The 19,894-nt window shown below is 35.4% G+C and overlaps 1 protein-coding gene across 7 annotated transcripts in view; it reads left to right on the top strand.

The window, feature by feature from the left end:
* Nucleotides 1-528: 528 nt before the first annotated feature.
* Nucleotides 529-19,894, top strand: part of LOC116344841 (protein lozenge) — a 29,515-nt gene continuing 10,149 nt past the window's right edge. For 2 of the 7 annotated variants that reach the window (XM_031773629.1, XM_031773633.1), the window contains exons 1-4: nt 529-1,777; nt 7,987-8,380; nt 8,428-8,668; nt 8,747-8,769. In XM_031773629.1, the coding sequence (XP_031629489.1) occupies nt 8,155-8,380; nt 8,428-8,668; nt 8,747-8,769 (490 nt within the window). In that variant the 5' untranslated portion in view covers nt 529-1,777; nt 7,987-8,154. Of the gene's footprint in view, nt 1,778-6,681; nt 6,777-7,526; nt 7,621-7,986; nt 8,381-8,427; nt 8,669-8,746; nt 8,770-19,894 lie in introns of those variants that run through there. The other 5 variants (XM_031773632.1, XM_031773635.1, XM_031773634.1 and 2 more) reach the window with 4 other exon arrangements.

Consider the following 19,894-nt stretch of genomic DNA (forward strand, 5'->3'; position numbering starts at 1 on the left):
GTGATTATTATCAGTGACATCATTAAATGTAAAACAGCACATATACTCGTTTGACTATTGTGCGGCAAAGTGGATAAATTTTATATAATATAAAATGAAAATGTGATGCAGCAACAGCAGCAGTAGCAACAGCACACAATTCATTTGGTTGGAGTTGCTAACGCAACACAACATTCTTGTTATATCTCTCGCTCTCATTCTACGCTCTTTCTCTCGTTCTCGCTCGATTTTGCCTATGCCGTTCGGTTCTACATATGTAAATACGACCAAAAATAAATTCGAATTCATAAGCATTTGCTTACGACTGGCAGCGGTGGCAGCAGTAGCAGTACTCACACATATGTGTGTGAAAACCCTTTCTTTTCATATATGTTTAATGCGATTTTTCCCATTACAAACACAGTGTACGCTCTATTCGAAGCTAAACGACAAGTGAGGTGGCCCATTTGCTTTTCATCGCATTTTGGCGCTTGTATTTGTGAATAATTGTTGTACATATATTTTACAGTTGTTTGATAAAATAGAAAGTGTGTGCAGGCGGCAATAGCAAGCAAACAGCACCAGCTAGCCTAACATCCATGTGAATCCGTGAAATGCCAATATTTACGAAAAGTTGTGGCAACGACAAGCAACATCATCAGCAGTAGAGCAGTGGCAGGAGCATCGAAAACGAGATACATTGAACACGACACACGAGAGAAAATCATATACACATACGAGTAGTGAATAGTCGGGAACAGAGCACACATCGAATTCATACGATGAATGACCATTATCAAGTGAACAGTGTTTTTTGAAGTTCGCCGCTAAAACAACGTCAATCCATCGAGCAACAAAATTCAATTTTCCATTTCGAATGCGACAATTTTTGATAGTTTTTCGGTACAAAGAGAAACATTTAGTTTTGCGAAAATTCTCATTTTGTGCATGTTTTTGAGAGTGAAACTTTTCTTCGAATTTAGTGGGAAATAAGTCATTCACATCGATTGTGGCAGTTAAAAAAAATCTGTGCGAATAACAATGATGCGTTAAATGAATTACAAGTTGGACATTACAAAAAAGTCGAGTCAACTAACGGGCCAACAATTAACTCAAAACAAGTGTGTTACTTGTCGCCCATAAACGAGACACATTCAACGACACAGTGATAAAAGAGATTGAATGACAGAAAAAAACGGAGTGTACGCGCGAATATATATCGCTTAAATGACCATATCATGTTGAACAATTGATTTTTGCAGTGCACTTTTTTTTGAGGTAAAACATAACGTTACCAACATCACACTAAACGCCTAACAAATACAACAAGCGCCACGGACTAAAGAACTCAATTGATGTGTTAAACCAGTAGATAAAAACAAAAACAAAAAGAGTCCGTTGAACGCAACCAAAAACCATCGCTTAAATACTTAAATACTACCGCCACCAAATACATATCTGAACTTTGGGGGGTGAAAACAACACACAAAATCGGCGTTAACTAACTAACTCCATTTCCAACCAGAATCTACTAGACACATTTTCCGAAAAAAAAGAATGCTGTGTTTTCAATTGCATTCATACAGTTAGTTCTTTGGCAGTGTGACATTACAAGTGAACTGGGCAAAAAAAACCAGCGGGTAAAAAAACATAATTTTTTCTCGTCAGTGAATTTTCCTCGCCAAACGCATAAAAGAGACCCGATCGAAAAAGGGCGAGAAAGAGAGAGAGAGAGAAAAAAATGCGCGAATGAGCGCTCACATCAACTGCGAAAATTGACCAACATCGCCACCAACGCGTACGTATATTGCACTCTCGTTATTATGTGTTGTCTAGTTCGTATGGAAAAAAAATTGTAGGCGAAAAATGTGTGTGCATGTACATTTTGCGCTTTCTTTCCTTTTTGTTCCGGTTCAGAGGGCGGAAAACACATATAAAACTCCATTTACATCACAAACCCAATGCGGAAATATGAAGAAAAACAGCAACAGAATTTTTGTGCAGAAAAATTCGCCGATTTCCACATGTGAATTGGAGCACACGACAGCAAAAAAAATTCGAACCGAAAAAAAGTGTTTCGTTTTGCGTTATGACATTTACTCGGTGCTTGGCGGCACCAAGTTATAAAAGCCTATCCAATAGATATAATCAAACCTTCTCTGTATACTCAATATTTTAGCGAGTGCGTTTTTTTTCTCTTCAACGTTTCGAATTGTGTGTTTGTGTGTGTGTGTGTTTTTTTTTTGCTTTCGTAGTCAATGGCTCTTTTTGCCATTTGGTGTACCGATGTCATTTAGTTATTCACCATGAATATCCAAACGGATAATAAAAATGTGTGCACTTGTGCTGTTTTGATTGCTGTCCTGACATTCACATCGCATTTTCATCCATTCTCATCTGTTTCGATGCACGTTTCATTTTTTTAACCGGTACCGCCGGCCGATGTCAGTGTTATTTTTTTGTTCATGTTCCATCGTTGGTTTTGTTATTATTGTTGTTGTTGTTGTTCACTTTATTCCAATTTATGTTCATTTGTTTATTTTGTGTGTTTTTCAGATGTTTTTCACGCTATCTCTCTATCTCTCTGTGTGTAGTGTTGGGTTGCACGTGAAAAATGCACACCATCACGAAATGGTAATGAACATGCCGCTGCTGCATGCAGCTGAGCGAAAAAATAAAACAAGAATAATAACAATTCACGTACATTCCGCATGTGTTTATGTGTGACATGAGTGAATTTTAATTGGATTATACTTATTTGGTTTGAAACAAAAAGATACGGCTGAAATAAACAAAAAATCGAGTCGCCCACTCCACGGTGGTTCCATTCACTTTCGGTATCGGTAGCATTTTTTTTGTGTGCGTTCACGAGTATAAAACGTGCTAACCGACCATGTAATACCTTGGCCAAATTGATGGCAGCTCAATAGGTACGTTTCGTTATCTCGAAAAAAGCCGAATTTCATGTGCTTGTTTAAAATATCACATTTAAATGACAAAATAAAAAATGTATTTGGTTTGGTGATTTAGTAGAGAGAGCTTTATATCTCATGTGTGTTTCGACATCAAGTTCGTTGCAATTATTGTACTATATGTGTCCCTGATGCGTCTGCATCGGTATGCACAAAAATGTGTACGTGTGTTTTTCAGTAATTTCACTCGAATCTCTGTTATTTTCCCAATTTTTTGCAGTTCTTTTTTTTTCGAGTCCATTGATGCTAACTGTTCAAATATGTGTCGATTGTCCATAGCCGTCCGCTTTTTTTGTTATTGTTTGTATGCCTTTCTCCGGCTGTAATATTTTCATTTAATATGGTTTGTCTCTATGCGTTCGGCATTTTTACTTTGTTTGTGCATTTGGGGAATGTCGCACATTTTGTTATTATTAATTTGTGTGCTTTACGTCCAGGGTTATTATTTCCTCCAGTTTGGTTGCTCATGTGGTTGATGTCAGCTATGTGTTGGTTTTTTGTCGACGTTTTTTTTCTTCCCACTTTTTTTTCGTGTGTGTATGTGTATGTCGACCAGACCTATTTGCATGCCTTTGTCAATTCACACAAATCGATTTTGGGGGATAAAGATAATTGCGTTCGATCATGACGAGAAAAAAAAATAAAAACCTCGCCAATGGCATATTTAAACAGCAATTAATCTTTGAAAATCAATTTAAATTTATATTTCAATCACATTGAAGCTATTCCAAATGTTTACTCAATTTTTAATGCAAAAAACGATTTGATTTTTTTTGTGAGAGTTTTTCTCAAACAAAATCGTCATTTAAATCTTTCGTTTTACATGAGCACATCATTTTTCGTTTCTTATCACAATCAGGGAGTAAAAAGACGTTTTTCTGTTGGTTCGTATTTATACTCCACCCCTTTCGAGTAGATAAGAGACACACGAAAGAAGCGAAGAAGCTGAAAAAAAAAAATGTGGAAAATTGTACGCACTGCGCTTTCGTTGAAGAGCGTGTATTGAGCGAATAAGAAAAAGTAGGAGTTTTCTTCGTGCGATTCGTTGAAAAGAAGAAAACTGGAAAAACTGTTTCTGTACTGAACCGCATGGACCCCGGACTATCTTACTCTATAAAAATTTTGGCGCTCATGTGCACAATTTTACACATTTTTCTTAGTAAAATTCTTCATTTTCTTTAAGAAATGAATCGAATGTGTTTCTTTTGAATCGTGACATTCGAACATCTCTATTTTTCTCAATTGCAATTAGAGAGTCTTTGTTTTGCATCACACAATTTGCACAACATAAATCTATATATTGTGTTCGGCTTTAGTGAAAGAGATTTTCTTAATTGCATGTGTGTTGTTGTGTTTGACGATGACACATTGTTTTCCACCAGATGCGGGTGACAATTTGAAATTAATTTTCTCTCTCACTCTTGTACATGTGTGTCGCAATACGCAATTCAATTCGCATGTATCTCACATGCAATCTGCAAAGTCTATATTTCCAACCGTATACTCACACATATCAAATCGAACCCATTCCTCGTTACAATTCAGATATGTGTGTTGCTTGATTTTGCCAGAGTGAATTATTTAAAATGTCGCACACACATTCGACATTTTAATTAATTTATTACAAAGCGAGCCGATTTTTTTCCTCTCTCACAGTCTTCTTGCAGCAATTGCTACTTCTGTGTCGCCATATATGTGAGATTTGAAAAAAAAAAACCTAACGCACATTGAATGCCTCGCAATAAAACAGCGGAAATCATAATGTTAAAGATAGTCCGAAGTAAACAAAATGCTTTCAAAAAGATAGAAAGTCTTTTTGTTTATGAAAACAAAAATTTTCATACGAATTATGAATTTTAATAATAAATTGCTCCGATGAGAATAACCCAATGTTTTTTCCGCCGTGCACTACAGCGCCGCGCAAAATCATTCGCTTACCGCTGCTGTTGTTATTATTATGTGTTTTCAAAATGCGCGCCATTCGAACAAATTTACGATTGTTGCTCTTCGCTCTTTGTGTGATGTTTATTTATTTGTTGGTTTACATTGAAGGCACACTAAATGCGTCACATCGCTCCTCATACATATAAAAATTTGTTTCTTTCTGAATTCATTTTAATAACCGTAATAATTTCGCTTTATTTTCATTTTGGTCGCAACCATGTGAGGATTCGCTCATAAAAATGCTCAAATGTTTGCTTAAAAAAGACATATGTGTGCGCGTAACACACGGACGACGAAAAAATAGCTAAAATGTATAATTAAAAAAAATGTGTGTAATTAAATCGGATAAAATAGAAGAGCAGATATGAAATGTGAACACATCGATTCATCTATCTGTACGACAATGCGTGTGGCCGTTCTTTAGTTTTTGTCGCCTCGAACACGAAAACACTTTTTATATTCGCAGAAGATCAAAATAAGTTCATACTAAAATTGTCGTTTTATCGACTAAATTCATAAGAATTTAATAGCTAAAAACATCACAATTCTACAGTGTTCTTTGCAGAAGTTTTATCTTTTTAGTTTTTGAAAAAATATTTCATTTTTTCGTTGTCGATTTCTGAGTTTTCGAAGTAAAAGTGAATTTTATAAATTCGCATCAAACTATCCGACTTAAAAACTATCGCTCGAATAATAAAATATCACAAAATCAGATTTTTTCGCTTGTATTCCATTTCCAAATGCAAACGTTCCGTCAAATGATGTAAAGCATCTGATGCAAAAGATCGATATGATGTTGTGTAATGTAATAGCCGTTTAAGTACAACAAAACTAAAACCAAACAAAATCTAATCGATGTATTTTATCACAAACAATGTGGCTATATTTTATTCTTGACTGAAATGAATTATGCGGATTGTACACAGCTAAATTCGTCTATGTTAAGCTTGATGTTTCAATTTGATTGAAACAGCAGCGAGCGAGAGAATTAAAAACACCGTCGTTTGCATCATACGTCTGAGTTATTAACAAAGCTGTAATTTAGTGCACGTACAACACACACATACATTGTTTGGTGTATATAGTGAGGTCGAATCATTCAATCGTCGACTAAAAATAAGTTCAGTGTTTGGTGTATCGAAGTGTGTTCGGCTTTGTCGGGATTCATCGTGGGCTCATTGTCGTCGTTATGGTAAAGCATATTGAAAAGTGGTTCGAATATGTTTTCGGTGTGAATTTCGATATTTTGTTTGTTTGCGGTGGATTTTTCCGCGCGCATTTACAATGAAGTATAAACAGTGAGGTATAGAAAGTGCTTGGCTTAGCATACATCCGAAAACCAACTATGTAACCACTTTAGCACATATATTGCATACAAACACGAATCGTACACACATGCCCCGCCGCAATTGTGTGTCTATGCCCAATTTTCGATTCATCGGCGAGGATTTTCCCGATTCCTATAAATCATAAATGAATCGCCCGCTTTAGCAGACACAGGCAGGCGGTTGCGTTGTTATCATTTAATCAATTTTTGTGTGTGCTTAGTTGTCGTGTATGAATGAATTTTTGTGCTAGAATAACAAAGATTAACTATTTCAAACATGTACGAATCAAATATTTGAAGCAGAATGGCTCGCAATTTCCGCTATGCTTCGAAAATGTTGCAAACTATTTTAATGCTTTGCAATTTGAATTTTGATTGTGGTTTTTATAAAAATTAACGAAAAAATATATATATAAATAAATTCTGCGAAATATGAAAGGTGTTTAAAAATACCAGACTCAAATTCATACACCAAGAGAGAAGTGAATAGTTTACGAATTTACAGTGGTATCGCCGGTAGTTCCTTTTTAACCGCATTAAACCGTTGTTTTGAGGTTTGTGCCAACTACAAAATCATTGTTTTTTTTTCGTATATGTTATTAAAAACGGTACCACGACAATGGGTGTGAATAAGCTTGGTCAGATCAACACAAACCGAATAAAAAAAATGGTTATTTTGTACTTGTATTTTTTTACTATTTCTTATTGCATCGAGTTAAATATATTTTTCGTAATGGCCGACGAAATTCAGGTGTATTCGCATAATGAGGTTTTTTCCAGGGAATGTAATTCAACCGAAATATTTTAATGCACACTATGAAAATATGCTGGAATGTGGTTTTGTTTCACGGTGGTTGTCGAGTTTGTTTTTCTTTATAAATTTTCGGTTGATTTTGAAATGTGAAGTTTTCGAAAAATGGTGAAAAAGGTATGCAATTCATTTTAACACTCGAATGACAGGCGGTGTCATGAGATTTCTCTCATTCAACATGAGATTCATAAGAATTTTGGGCGAAAAAATGGTGTCACACACATGCACACAAAATGATTTCGTATATAAATCCAAATTGCTACGGATTTCGGTCGATTTCAATCACAGAGCGAATTGAAGTTGGTGTGCTTGTGTGTGGCAAACAACTTTTGACTATTGCTCGATGACCGCTAAACATTTTGATGTCAGGAAACCTCTAAACAAGCGTATGCATTCTAAACATTCAACATTAACGAAATACGGTTTTCGATTCGAAAAACGGGTCGAGAAGCCGACATTTTCGCTTTGGACTACATTTTGGTGTTGGCATGTGAAATACTGTTGTGTGTATGTAATTCACACTGCCAGACAACCATACGAATTCGAGTTAGAAAATCAGCATAAAACAAAACCATTAAACCAAAAAGGTATACTTCTGACCATATATTTATCCAATTGTCTACACATTATCATTTTGTATGCAAAACGTTTGTTGCCTCTTTCGCATTACTCCACTCCAACCACCGGATGCTGATAATAATCATGGCGCTGTGCGTCATTCACATGTCTCATTTGCCATGCCATGAAAACAATTTCATTGTCAGCAATAAGATTTAAATTATGCCAAATGCCGTAGTCGTCGAACAAGCGCAATTCATACATTTTCCAAAAATTAGCCTAAGCCAAACTACAACAAATCGTGCATGTGCAAATTTCATTATGTGTTGTTTCCAACGAGTTTGATGTCTAAATTTTTGATGCTATTTAAAATGTCTCTTTCTCATAAATTTCAGGATATTTACTTAGCACAATTGTTAATAGCATAAATCAACACATTTCGAAGAGGAAAAAAAAAGTAAAACCGCATCAAAGTCGAGCAGCAAAAGAACCGCTGCTTCGTTTTTTTTAAATACAGTTGAACAATTTAATTTGCAAAAATTCGGAAGAAAATCACCAACAAAATGCATCTTACCGGTAATACAACAAACAATCTAAACAGCAGTGGCACAAATACCGGAAGCAATACAACACCAACAAATGGTGGAACATCGGCCACTGCCTCGGGCACATCAAGTGAAAATACATCGCCGCCAACAGCAGCCAGTCTATTGAACGATGCATACACCAAAATGACATCGGACATATTAGCCGAACGTACATTGGGCGACTTTCTGTCCGAGCATCCAGGTAATAAAAACGGTACATTCGATTTTTGTTACTCATAAAATTAATAGCATATTATTCAAAAGGTGAATTGATACGAACGGGTAGCCCGTTGTTTGTCTGTACCGTTCTACCCCAGCACTGGCGATCGAACAAAACGTTGCCAGTTGCATTTAAAGTCGTTTCACTTGGTGATATTGGCGATGGTACGATGGTCACTGTAAAAGCTGGCAACGATGAAAATTACAGCGCTGAATTGAGAAATTGTTCGGCCGTTATGAAAAATCAAGTAGCTAAATTCAATGACTTACGGTAAGTCAGTTGGAATAAGAAAAAGAAGAAAGATTTAAAATTGAAATAAATATTTTTCTTTTATTTACAACAAAATAGATTTGTGGGCAGATCAGGCCGCGGTAAGTGAACGAAAAAAAAATATATATATATATATAAATTTATAACAAACAAAATATTAAATATAATGTGATATAATGCATGCCTTCGAGCGAATATTTACTCGACACAGTCAACAGGTAAAGTCAATATAAAAATGAGCCGCACTCATCCGAACAAACGAAAAACTGCGGAAGCAACGCATAAATTCATTGAAATGAAAATTATCACGTTAAACACGAAAGAGCCTCTCATAAGCCCCATAATCACACATATTATTATGTTATGCTTGTTTTTTTCTCTCTTTGCTTTGCAAAGTGTGCACGTATAAACATATGTATTGGCACCCTCGAAACATTTCAAGAAAAATCCAAGGGAATACACATTCACCATGAGAATACCTCAAACCATTTTTCTTCATAATTCAATGCTTCTTTTTTCGAATGGTTTCGGGCACAAGTTTTCTGCTTACGAATTTCCTTCCGTCATATCAAGCAGCAAAAAAAACACCCCGCATTTGGTTCGAGGGTGATGCCGTGAGACAAAGAGAGTGATACATCACCACAGAATAAATAGCAGCTTGAAAAATGCCGGAAAATCGTTTTGTAAATAAAGATGTCTATTATGTGAAGATGGGTTTTACATTGAACACAGAGAAAAAAAGGAGAAAAGAAAAATTAGGCAACAACATCCCGTCTGTTGAGAACAGACGTGTGTGTGGTTTATACAAGTTTTTCTTGAGATTTCACTTGCAGAAATTCCAACGCCGAACTTCTTCGTATTGTCTATGAAAACGGTTTTTTTTTTTGCTTTCGTTGAGGGTTGCCAAACCGCTTATCAATTTATTCATCAGCTGCTTAGCAATTCTTTAATCGAGTAGAAATCCTTTCAATTTTACTCGTAACCATGCGATGTGGATGTAATTTATTTATTTCGATCGAGAAAAACTCGTTTCCCCCTTTTTCAATATTGACATCGTTAACTCCTTTTTTAAATCAATTATTAAAATACTGTGTATTAAACTTTCAAATGACAAACTTTTATCACCGGCGACCATTCTCCTTTTAATTTATCATTTCGAAAAGTTTACACGCAGTTTCTTCGGCATTGTAAATTAATTAACAATTTTTTTTCCGTATCTTTAAATGATCGGATTTGCAAGTCAAGAGAAAAATAAATTAAAACTTTTTCAGTGAACGATTTTATAATTGTTTATTTTACCGATATTCACATTGATAAGGGTACGAAACCACAATTCATTGGTCATTGTCCAATTAATTTATTCAATGAGTTTCTTTCAAGACCTCTCAAACCGTCTATTCGGCACCGACTTTTCAAATGTACCTTTATCAAAAGTATTGATGTCTAAACATTGACCAATATATAGAACCGCCATCAAAATGAAATTAACATTTATTTAAGTATGGGTAAAATATAGTCGAATGAGTAAAAAACACTAAAATATGGTCAAATTTTGCGTCGATTTATTTAGTGAATTTGGTTTTTTGAATAGACAAACCTTTGTTAGTCTCTAACCAAGTGGAAGAGAAATGAATTGAGTTCCAATCAAATGGAATCCTGTGAACGATACGAAAATGCATTGAATTGTTATTTAAATGGAGTTAAAAATTGACATAAACTTTACTTTCCAAGTTAGAAAAAAATAGGGTTTGTTTGTGATGCCTGGTGAGATGGTTAATTTCCAATGTGCCCGCTTTGTATAGCACTAGAGTCAAAGTGATGGTGAATTAGTCGATTTATCGCGTTTGCCAGATTGAAATGATATTCATGAGACCGAACATTTTTCCAACCAAACAGTTGCGCATGAATGGCCTTTCATTGCAAAAATATTACATCAAACATCATCATCGTTTGATGAATGCCAGTGCCGAGTTGGAGAACCGAATAATGCTGATTCATCCGTATTTTGGATGATGCATTCAATTTTATATTAGTGGCTCAAAAATGTAAATGCATCATGGGGCTTTGTACCGAATTTAAATTCAGTCGTGATCACTAAAAACTTTTCGACAAACACATGTGAATGTGCCATGCACATCGTACAAAATCAAATCAACGTTATTGAAAAGCGACGAGCACATTTTGTTATTGCATGCATTTTGAAAATTGAAATTCACATGCCGAGTGCGAGAGTGAGAAAAACTTCCGCTTGCAATGAAAGCTTGTCCAAAAATTGTGTGGCGTTGTCATAGCGACATGAAAAAAGTACTGCCAATTACATGTAAAACTTGTGCAGCAACGTATAAAACTCAATATTATCGCGTTCATTATGCAATTCAATTGCACACATGCATACACTTTGCATCACATTTATGAAAGCCTAGGGGATATCCATGCGAATTAGAATTAGCACATTAGCAAAAAAATAGGGAAATTTACATGAAGAAAATAGCAAAATTAGCAATAAATAGCAGAATTAGCACTGTACACGTATATACTTTAGTAAGCATTTATTCTTGAATATATTGAAATAATTAATTAAAATAAAATTCACAAAACAAACGAATTGAATAGTGTTGAACTAAAATGTATCAAAATATGTAGTTAAATACGCTTTTTCTCATTTTTAAATAAAAATATATTCAATGGCACGTAACCAAGCACGTTTCATCTGTATTAACTACAATTTACGAATTGCAATCGGAAATGTAGATTTGATGACAGATTTCTTACTGAAAACGTATACGCTAGTGCCTGCTTCAAATATACACGTTGAAAGTGTCAACTTGAAACATTTACGTAAACACATTTCAGTTATTACGTTGACGTACTAGAGAAATTAGCAAAAAATAGCAGTATTAGAACAAACTAGTAGAAATACTAGCAGAATTAGTGAAAACTAGAGAGAAATAGCGTTTATTATTATAAATTATTCGATCTGCAATTCACGGTTATCCCCTAGATGAAAGCGGAAGCGTACGACACACAACCGATAATTCACAAACAAAAGTTCAATAGAAAAATTTCCATCATGCACCCTTTTATCGCTCTCCCTCTACCTCTATCGCTTTGAATTGCCTTTTGAAAATGCATGAAATGATTTTAATTTTGAGTAAATAATTAATGAATTTCAATTTAATGAATCGGCTTTACAATGCAAAAATCAATTTTAACTAAAGCTTAAAATACGCTTTAAATTTGTTCATCAATGAGTATTATTTTTATCCGGCCTCGTGTTGTTTTTTCTTTTCATAAAAATGAGCTGACGCAAGCAAGCTGATGCCCGTTTCTCGGCGATCCCAATCAACTTCTGGCAATTTTCAATTGTGGTCTTGCGTGCGGTAAAATCGCAAGGCAACAATGTGACATCCATTAAAAATAACTCATAAAACTCCATCACTTTGGTCACTTTTCAATCATTGTATTGTCTAATGAAGTGCCCATTTGAAAAAAAAAAAACAACAACAGAAGCACAGAGGCCGATTTTTTGGCATCCTTTTCTGTGTCGGCCAGTACGCGAATAATGCAATCAAATTTGAATTCCTGATGGTGGTTTGAGTCATGAATCGGTAGGCTTTTTCACGCGATGTCAATACTTGATCCAATTGGATTGAAATCGGAATTGCCAATGCAAGCAAAAACGCCAACACAACACACGGATATCCAACGGATTATTGCAGTAATTTCGAAAGTGAACGAACGATTTTATGCATCTGTATCTGCATCGGCTTATTCTATCTCACTCTCCTGCATGCATGTGTGTATCAATGAGTGCATTTACTTTTCATGGTGCGTATATTTGTATGCCGGAATTGAAAAAACCCCGTACAAAGTGAGAGAGAATGAAAAAAAGCACTGCTCTCATATATAATTTTTTTCGCGCTCTCACTCGTCCAAATATATTTGTTGAACAAAAAAAAAGTTGGCGTGCGGTGATTTTTTCGGTTTTGTATATCCAAGTGGTTTTGAGGCTTTCACTTAACTCAACAACAAAAACAACGCTAGCGGTCACCGTCGAATCGAATGACGACGAGAGCGAAAGAGTGAATGAAAAAAATTGCACACAAGTCTTCCATCAGATCTCACCGAACCGCCGATTTTTGTGAATAAATCCAACATTTTAGCGAAAGTGAACGAAAAGAGTGAGAAAGAGAGAAAGGGAAAGAGACAGCGAAAATGAAAAAAATTTCGCGAACCACTTTTGATGATATTTCGAAAGCCTGAATCGGTAACGGGAGAAACAGAGAGAGAAAAAAATGCGAACGCGCATTCAAATGGTATGGCTTTTGGTTGGTTGAAACACTTTATATGATTTCGGTTCACCAAATATTAGCAGTTGGGAAAATTGAATATGTGATAATGATAATTGATGTGGTGGGCGTTTTTCAGTTGTTTTGTTTGACTTTTTTCTGGTTTGTTTGCCACGTACGTTTTTTTAACGATTTGATTTAAGTCCTCTTTGGTTGATTATTGTGGTAAATGCTTTACACGGTTGGTTGTCGTCATATATCAACACTCGGTCAGAAAAGTGAACAAACGATTTTTTTTCGAAACAATCAATATATAGTTCGCGTGTTGGCGAGTAACGGACGACAGGTCCGATTTGATGGACAATAAGTTTTAGTTTGCATGAACTTCATGCCATGTAGTGCCAGAAAGTGCAAAGAACGCATACTTTGTATGTAACAGCAAAAAGGCATAATAAGTCTATGTTTAAACTTCAAAATGAATTTTACGTATTCCTTTTGAAATTCGATTCAGTTGAACATTTTCTCTCAAAAGGTTCGCTGTAGACCTTTTACCGAGACATTCTCAGTCATGTGAAATATCGAATCTGACTGGTGCAAATAACAGCTCTTTCTACTAGAAAAATGTTTGATTCAACGTGATTAACACCATTTGTTTAAATTGGAAAATTATAAATTGTAACATTTTTCATGCATTTTATGAGAAAATTTGATTTAAAATTCACGGCAGTAAAATGTTCAAACAAAAATGTTCAATATCTTTAACATGTTATTAACAAAATTGCCAATTAATGCTTTTCGCATCAAAAATATGTAGAAATGTGAGGCGAATTAATTTTGTGAATAAATGAAAACCGCTCTTTTCGATTAACATTCTTTGGAATCTTGTAATTTTTTTGTGTCTCCGCCATGTGGGGGCACGGTGGTATACGCATTTTTCATCCAAACTTTTTAATTAAAATTGTCAAACAATATGGATTCCGTATAAAAATCGATAAATCTAATCTAAATGACATCTAAAGCAACACTCAGACGATTTTTAGTTACAAATCGATTGCCGAAATGTAATCTGTTCACATTTATTCATTTAGTACATACTAGCATGTGTGATGTCAGTCAAAATGGTACTGAATATCTTTATTAAAATCGCGCCAAATCGCATATTTCCCCGTCTCGATATCGAGTTAAAGCACGTTGCGTATGTGCGAATTATAAATTTCGAATATACACACGGTGTAACCGAATGAAAAAATGCGACATCGGATGTGAATGCACACATTCGGTATATTTGAACACAAAACAATGAACGCTATGGCATACAAGTGTAAGTTATTCGGAATTCAGCACATAATTTACAAACAAATAATCGATACACACACTTGTGCTCTCGTCGTCGTCGCCAAACTGTACTCCTCCGGTTCGTTTTGGTTTTACAATGTTCCGTAGTGGAGCTCATTTGTGAACAACGACCAACGACAGATTCCAATTATGCATATACATCACATAATTTCTCGATCGTTATTATTGTTCGAGTGTACACATACGTACACTATAGACAAAGCGCACGCATGCCGGGCACAAACAACAATCGATTTCGGTAAGAGTTGGTTGTTGCATGCCATAATTATTATTTTCGAAACGGCGTTTTTGGGTGCGAAAATATATGCATCGACAAATAGATTTTCCAAAGGTGATTTTATGGTGAGATTGATAACACAAACCCTGTTTGACCAGTGAATGAGTGAGAGAGAGAGAGAGAGAGTGCGAGAGAGAGAAAGAGAAAACAGTTACCATCACGTCTCAATTTGAAGTTTTACATTCATTCGATTTTGTTCGATATCTCGGCATACTTTATCGACAAATTTCGAATTTTGCGAGAACTAACAATAACGTTTTTCGTTTTGACACAGCCGATGGAGGGTTATTCATCTGATACATTTTAAAATGAATGAAATTTCACAATGCGTTCGAGAGATGTTAAATAATAAATGAGAGTTTTGTTTGTAAAATGAATAAGCGAAATGCCAAGTCAATATGAATGGGCTCAGTTCGCTGTGAAGTGGAGAGAAAAAAGAGATACCAAAACCGGAAAATGCAAAGGATTCACATTGATAATAAACGCCAACGATTGAACAAGAGTTTTCTAACTCTATCTATCTACATGTGTGTTCAAAAATTCACTTGCATTAAGTGTATGTGTGTTTTTGTGGAAAAGTTATACGATATGTCAGTGAATCAGAATACAGAGAAAATATAGAAAGAGAATGTGTTTTCCAACTAGAAATTTTGTTAAAATATTATCCGTAGACCTAGTATTTTTAATATCAATTTACTCCCCATACCCTCGATGACATGTGCCAGACCGTGCCACATATTTTCATAAACTCATTCTCATGCTTTCTCACTTTCTCGATGTTTCTCGGAATCGTTGCATGTTCATTGCCCAATGATATTGTATTGAACAGAAAATCCGTATCAAATCGCTCATTGATGATGGTGGTGGTGGTGGCGTCGGCGGCGAGAAGCGAGACTCGTAACGCTATGTCAAGTGGCAACTGTTGTTGCGATGATAAAATATCGATATTTATGTGTATAATGTATATATTGAAACATACATGAGCATGGGGACCACCTTGTGTGTGTGCTAGTCAAACTTTTTCAACCATATGTACATAGAAATCCACCTAAACCATTTTAGGATCTAATATCGAATTTAATATGTACAGAGTTTTAATGGCACGAGAAAACGATTTTTCGTCACAACAACAACAAATCGGTATGTTTGAAAATGCTTTCTTCATTGTTTTAATTTCCACCATCGTCATTGTGTCTGATTTTTATGCAGCGAAGAACAACGATTCGATTTTGTCGGCGAAACTCCCAATACTTTCCACACATGCGGTCACATGCCATGCGTATACAATTATTGTTATTATTCATTTTGCGTTCGTAAATTTCAAGGTTGGATATATTGTACTCTAACCGAATATGTCGAAAATAAATTGATACATTTTATTTGCATTCGAATTTCATGTTTTTTTTTTTAAATATTCATGTGCATCGTCTGTGAATCCAAATGAAATGCAAGCCAAATGTTTTATTTAATTAAAATAAATGTGCAGAACTTTCAATTCGAGATAGAAAGAGATAGAGGAAAAATTTATCGTTCAATTGATAAGCTCATGTCGGCCGTTGTGCATCACACCATTGCTGCAAAGACACTTAGTTATTAGCGCCGTCTAGTTCGTGCGAGAAAAAATCTTCACATTTCACATACGTACTAATGAGGTGTTTCACTATGCAATACAGTGAGGGCGCCAGTGATACGTATTTTGCAGCAACCTAGTGTTGTGCATCAAACAAAAAATGGCATCGCAAAAGGTGTTTTAATTAAAATTCTGCAGAATATAAAACAGAACTTGCTTTCGATGCGATTGCCTGCTTTGCAAAATTTATGGAAACGAGTGCATATGATATTAATGTAGAGAGAGAAAAAAAAATAACGACACAAAAGTCAAAGGGGTTGTAAAGAGTAAAGTTTGCAAAAGGCAAGCAAAGACATCACAAATGGAAAAAATACCCTTTTTCAAATGGAGGAGAAAAAAATCATTCGCATTTCGTCCACATTAATTAAAGTAATGTGTTGGAAGCGATGCAGAAAATGTATTTGAATTATTAACATTTCTACTCTATGCGAATGAAATCCAAAGAGTTTGTTCAAAGCCGACGTTTTTTTTTAAGGAGACATAATGAGATGACGTCCATCTGTACCTCATCGCATCAAATATTATTATCATGTATTGTATGCACATATTTTTAAGTGGATGTAATTGAATGTAACAAGCAAGTTTGTGGATTAATTCAGCACTAAAAAGTTGGTAAGGACATGGTGATTTATTACAAGACACAAAACCAATATTTGCACATTGTAATGTCTCTGTATCTTATGGCTTGTCATCGAATGCAGTGAAGTGCAAATTCTTCGGTCGACCTATGCGAAATAGATGCACAGTACAATGGAGCATGAGAAGAACACAATAGAGTGAAAGAATGAGAGAAATAGAGTGATAAATTGAACTGGAGTGAGAGATAGATATGTAACAATTGCTTTCCTATACATTTGAGATAGGCTAATAGTGTGTTTCGCATCGATTTTCGGTTAATGCACATGTGTTATTTTACATTTGGTACGATAGAGATAGAGAGATGGAGAAAGAAAAAGAGAGAGAGAGAGAGAGAGAGAGAGAGAGAGTGAAAACCAAAGATGAACCCAAAATGCAAGCTAATCAATGGTTACGCTTATAAATCCAGTGCTGAAATTTCATAATCATAACAATCATAACAGGCATTCGCGTGACAACAATGACAATCAAATGTATTATTCAAACATAACCGCAAAAACACATGTGTGCAATGTTACAGTGAGCGAGATCTGTGTGACATCTACTTGGTAAAATTTCACATGGCATTACAATTCCGAATTATCGCATCATCATCATCACCCATTTACAGATATACACATGACCAAAATTTTATCTCTAAATGTGTTCAATAGAAGTGGCATAAATTACAAATGGATAAATCCAATTAAAATGTGAATTCAAACTTTTTCTCACTCAATTCGGATTTAGATCAAGCTTTGGTGGCATCGAATTCATTCTTTTATTTCCTTTTCCACCTGTTTATTGTCTTCTCTGAATGAAACAAAAAAAAAAAAGAACAGTGTTCACGCAATCCCCTTTTGTACGAACAAACGACCCAAATAAAATAATATTCCAGACGAACAAAAAATTACCGTTTGAATTTGTCAATTGGGCCAGTAAAAAGCCTTCATCAAACAAAGTGGTTTCAGGAAAAACTTTTTTCAAGGCAACATAAAACCCCCATTTTACACTCAACGTACACATTTTAGCGCCAGGACTTCAGACTTTAAGTGCATTTTCGCACAAATAGACACCACACACACTGATCCCGTTCCAAATGCAGTTAGAAACTTTTTTAAATTCGTTGTTAAAACAATAATTCATTAGTGTAAAATTGGTTGTAGCACACACCAACACTGCAAAAAATGGGGAAAAATGTTCTCAATTGTCAAGTGGAAATTCGCTTACTTGAAAGAATCGCATACACTTTTTTTTCTGAATGAAACAATGTTCCCTCTGTCATTTGTCTTTTATGGGTGATCGCATGCTATCATGTCGATGAGTGAAAATCGCATTAAGCCACTCGGACGTTTTTTTATATGTTCTCGTGCCAACTGAGAAGTTTTTAACCCTTTTTTTAAATGTTGGCTGTTTCGTAGAAATTAAATTTGCATTAGTTCGAACTGTGATACATTGGAAAAAAAGGGATTGTATGAAAATGAAAGAGAATAACCCAAGGAAACTAAATGAAGCATAAAAAATGCTATGACATTTTCATATCGAATTTTTTTGTCCGCACAATGAGCGCGATAAAAGCCTCATTTTTAGCAGCTCTTCTATGATAATTCTATGATGTATCATCGATAAGTTAATTTTGTTTCAACCAGAACATTAAAGGCGACACAGAGTGACAATGATGTGTGTGTACGACACAAAAGTGTGCTATTAATGGCATACTATCAATTAAAATGCGTTCGGAATAAATGCAACCATTTAAAATGTCAGTTGTCGGCCAAAATCCAATTAAAATCAATGCAATAGTGTAGTACTTCATGGTAAAATATTCACTAAATGATCAAGTCATCGATTTTCCATTTGTCACATCGTTGTAACGTCGAAAGAGAGAGCATTTAGTAAAAGTGATGAAAAAAGGTAGCGTGAATGTACGATTTTTTTCCTCTGTCAATGGGTCTTAGCGAGAGAAGCACTAATTCATAAGCCAAAAGTAGATTTGAAAAGAAAACAAGTATCCAACAATGGGTTCGAGTTTTTTTTTTCATTGTTCATTATTGACTTTCAATGGCATCGTGTTCATTTGGCTCGATGACCATGCATTGTACTCAATTATACATAATGTGCCCAACAGTCGATATACGTACTCAATGAAAAAGCGCAATTTTCTTCAATCATTCAGAGGGTAGTCAGTGAATCTCAACTACACTTGTAATTTGGTTAAGCAAACATCAACGAAAACGAGCTTCGATACAACGATACATTGCCACAGCTGACGTTATATATATAGTTGGTACATTTATGTATATCGTAAACGCTTCAATGAACACCAGTACAATATCTAGAAGACCATATACGATCAATACATTTCGACGATTTGGCAGAATGACACATAATATACGCAAAGCTCTATATTTTCTACAAAGCTGCAGACGATCCATTTTTCGCGAGTTCGATGGGTGTGCGTTGAATGTTAATCGAAAAATTCGGAATATTTAGCCAAAATGGCTGGACTGAATGTTAGTGGCTCAATGAAAAATTGGTGAATGTCGGGCGGACACGAAGGATATTTTTCCACTGTCGCTGCCATAAAACGGGGCGCGAATTAATGTGTGATTTGAAAGCCACTGTTTCAAATTGTCGTCGTCACCGCTGTTGCGTGTGTGGCTAGCTTTTGTTTCGGCTATGATTGTGTGTTACCTCAAACCAAAATTAAGAGCGCGCGTGGTTTTACTGTTAGTAACAATTTTGGTCAGTGCCAGTGTGCGAGAGAGAAAGCGAAGTGGTAGTTATTGTGATATGGCATTTTTTTCACCATGTTCTTCTCTCACCAGTTACGATGCTAGTGCATGTATATGCGCTGGATTTTTTTCTCTATCATATTTGGTGTATGTTTCGGCTCAATTCCAACCATCAAGTCTCTTTTTTGTGGGTATTTTTCATTTCAGCAATATCATCATTTTTTTCCTCTCTTCATCGTTGTTGGTTATTTGCACATGTTTCACAATGCCGAATGGGTCGTTCATTGTTAATAAACGGCAATTCTTTCGAACGGCCGGGGAAAA

This window comes from Contarinia nasturtii, unplaced genomic scaffold, assembly GCF_009176525.2.
Source record: "Contarinia nasturtii isolate CC-2019 unplaced genomic scaffold, AAFC_CNas_1.1 Cnas_scaffold_1182, whole genome shotgun sequence".
Taxonomy (NCBI): Eukaryota; Metazoa; Arthropoda; class Insecta; order Diptera; family Cecidomyiidae; genus Contarinia; species Contarinia nasturtii.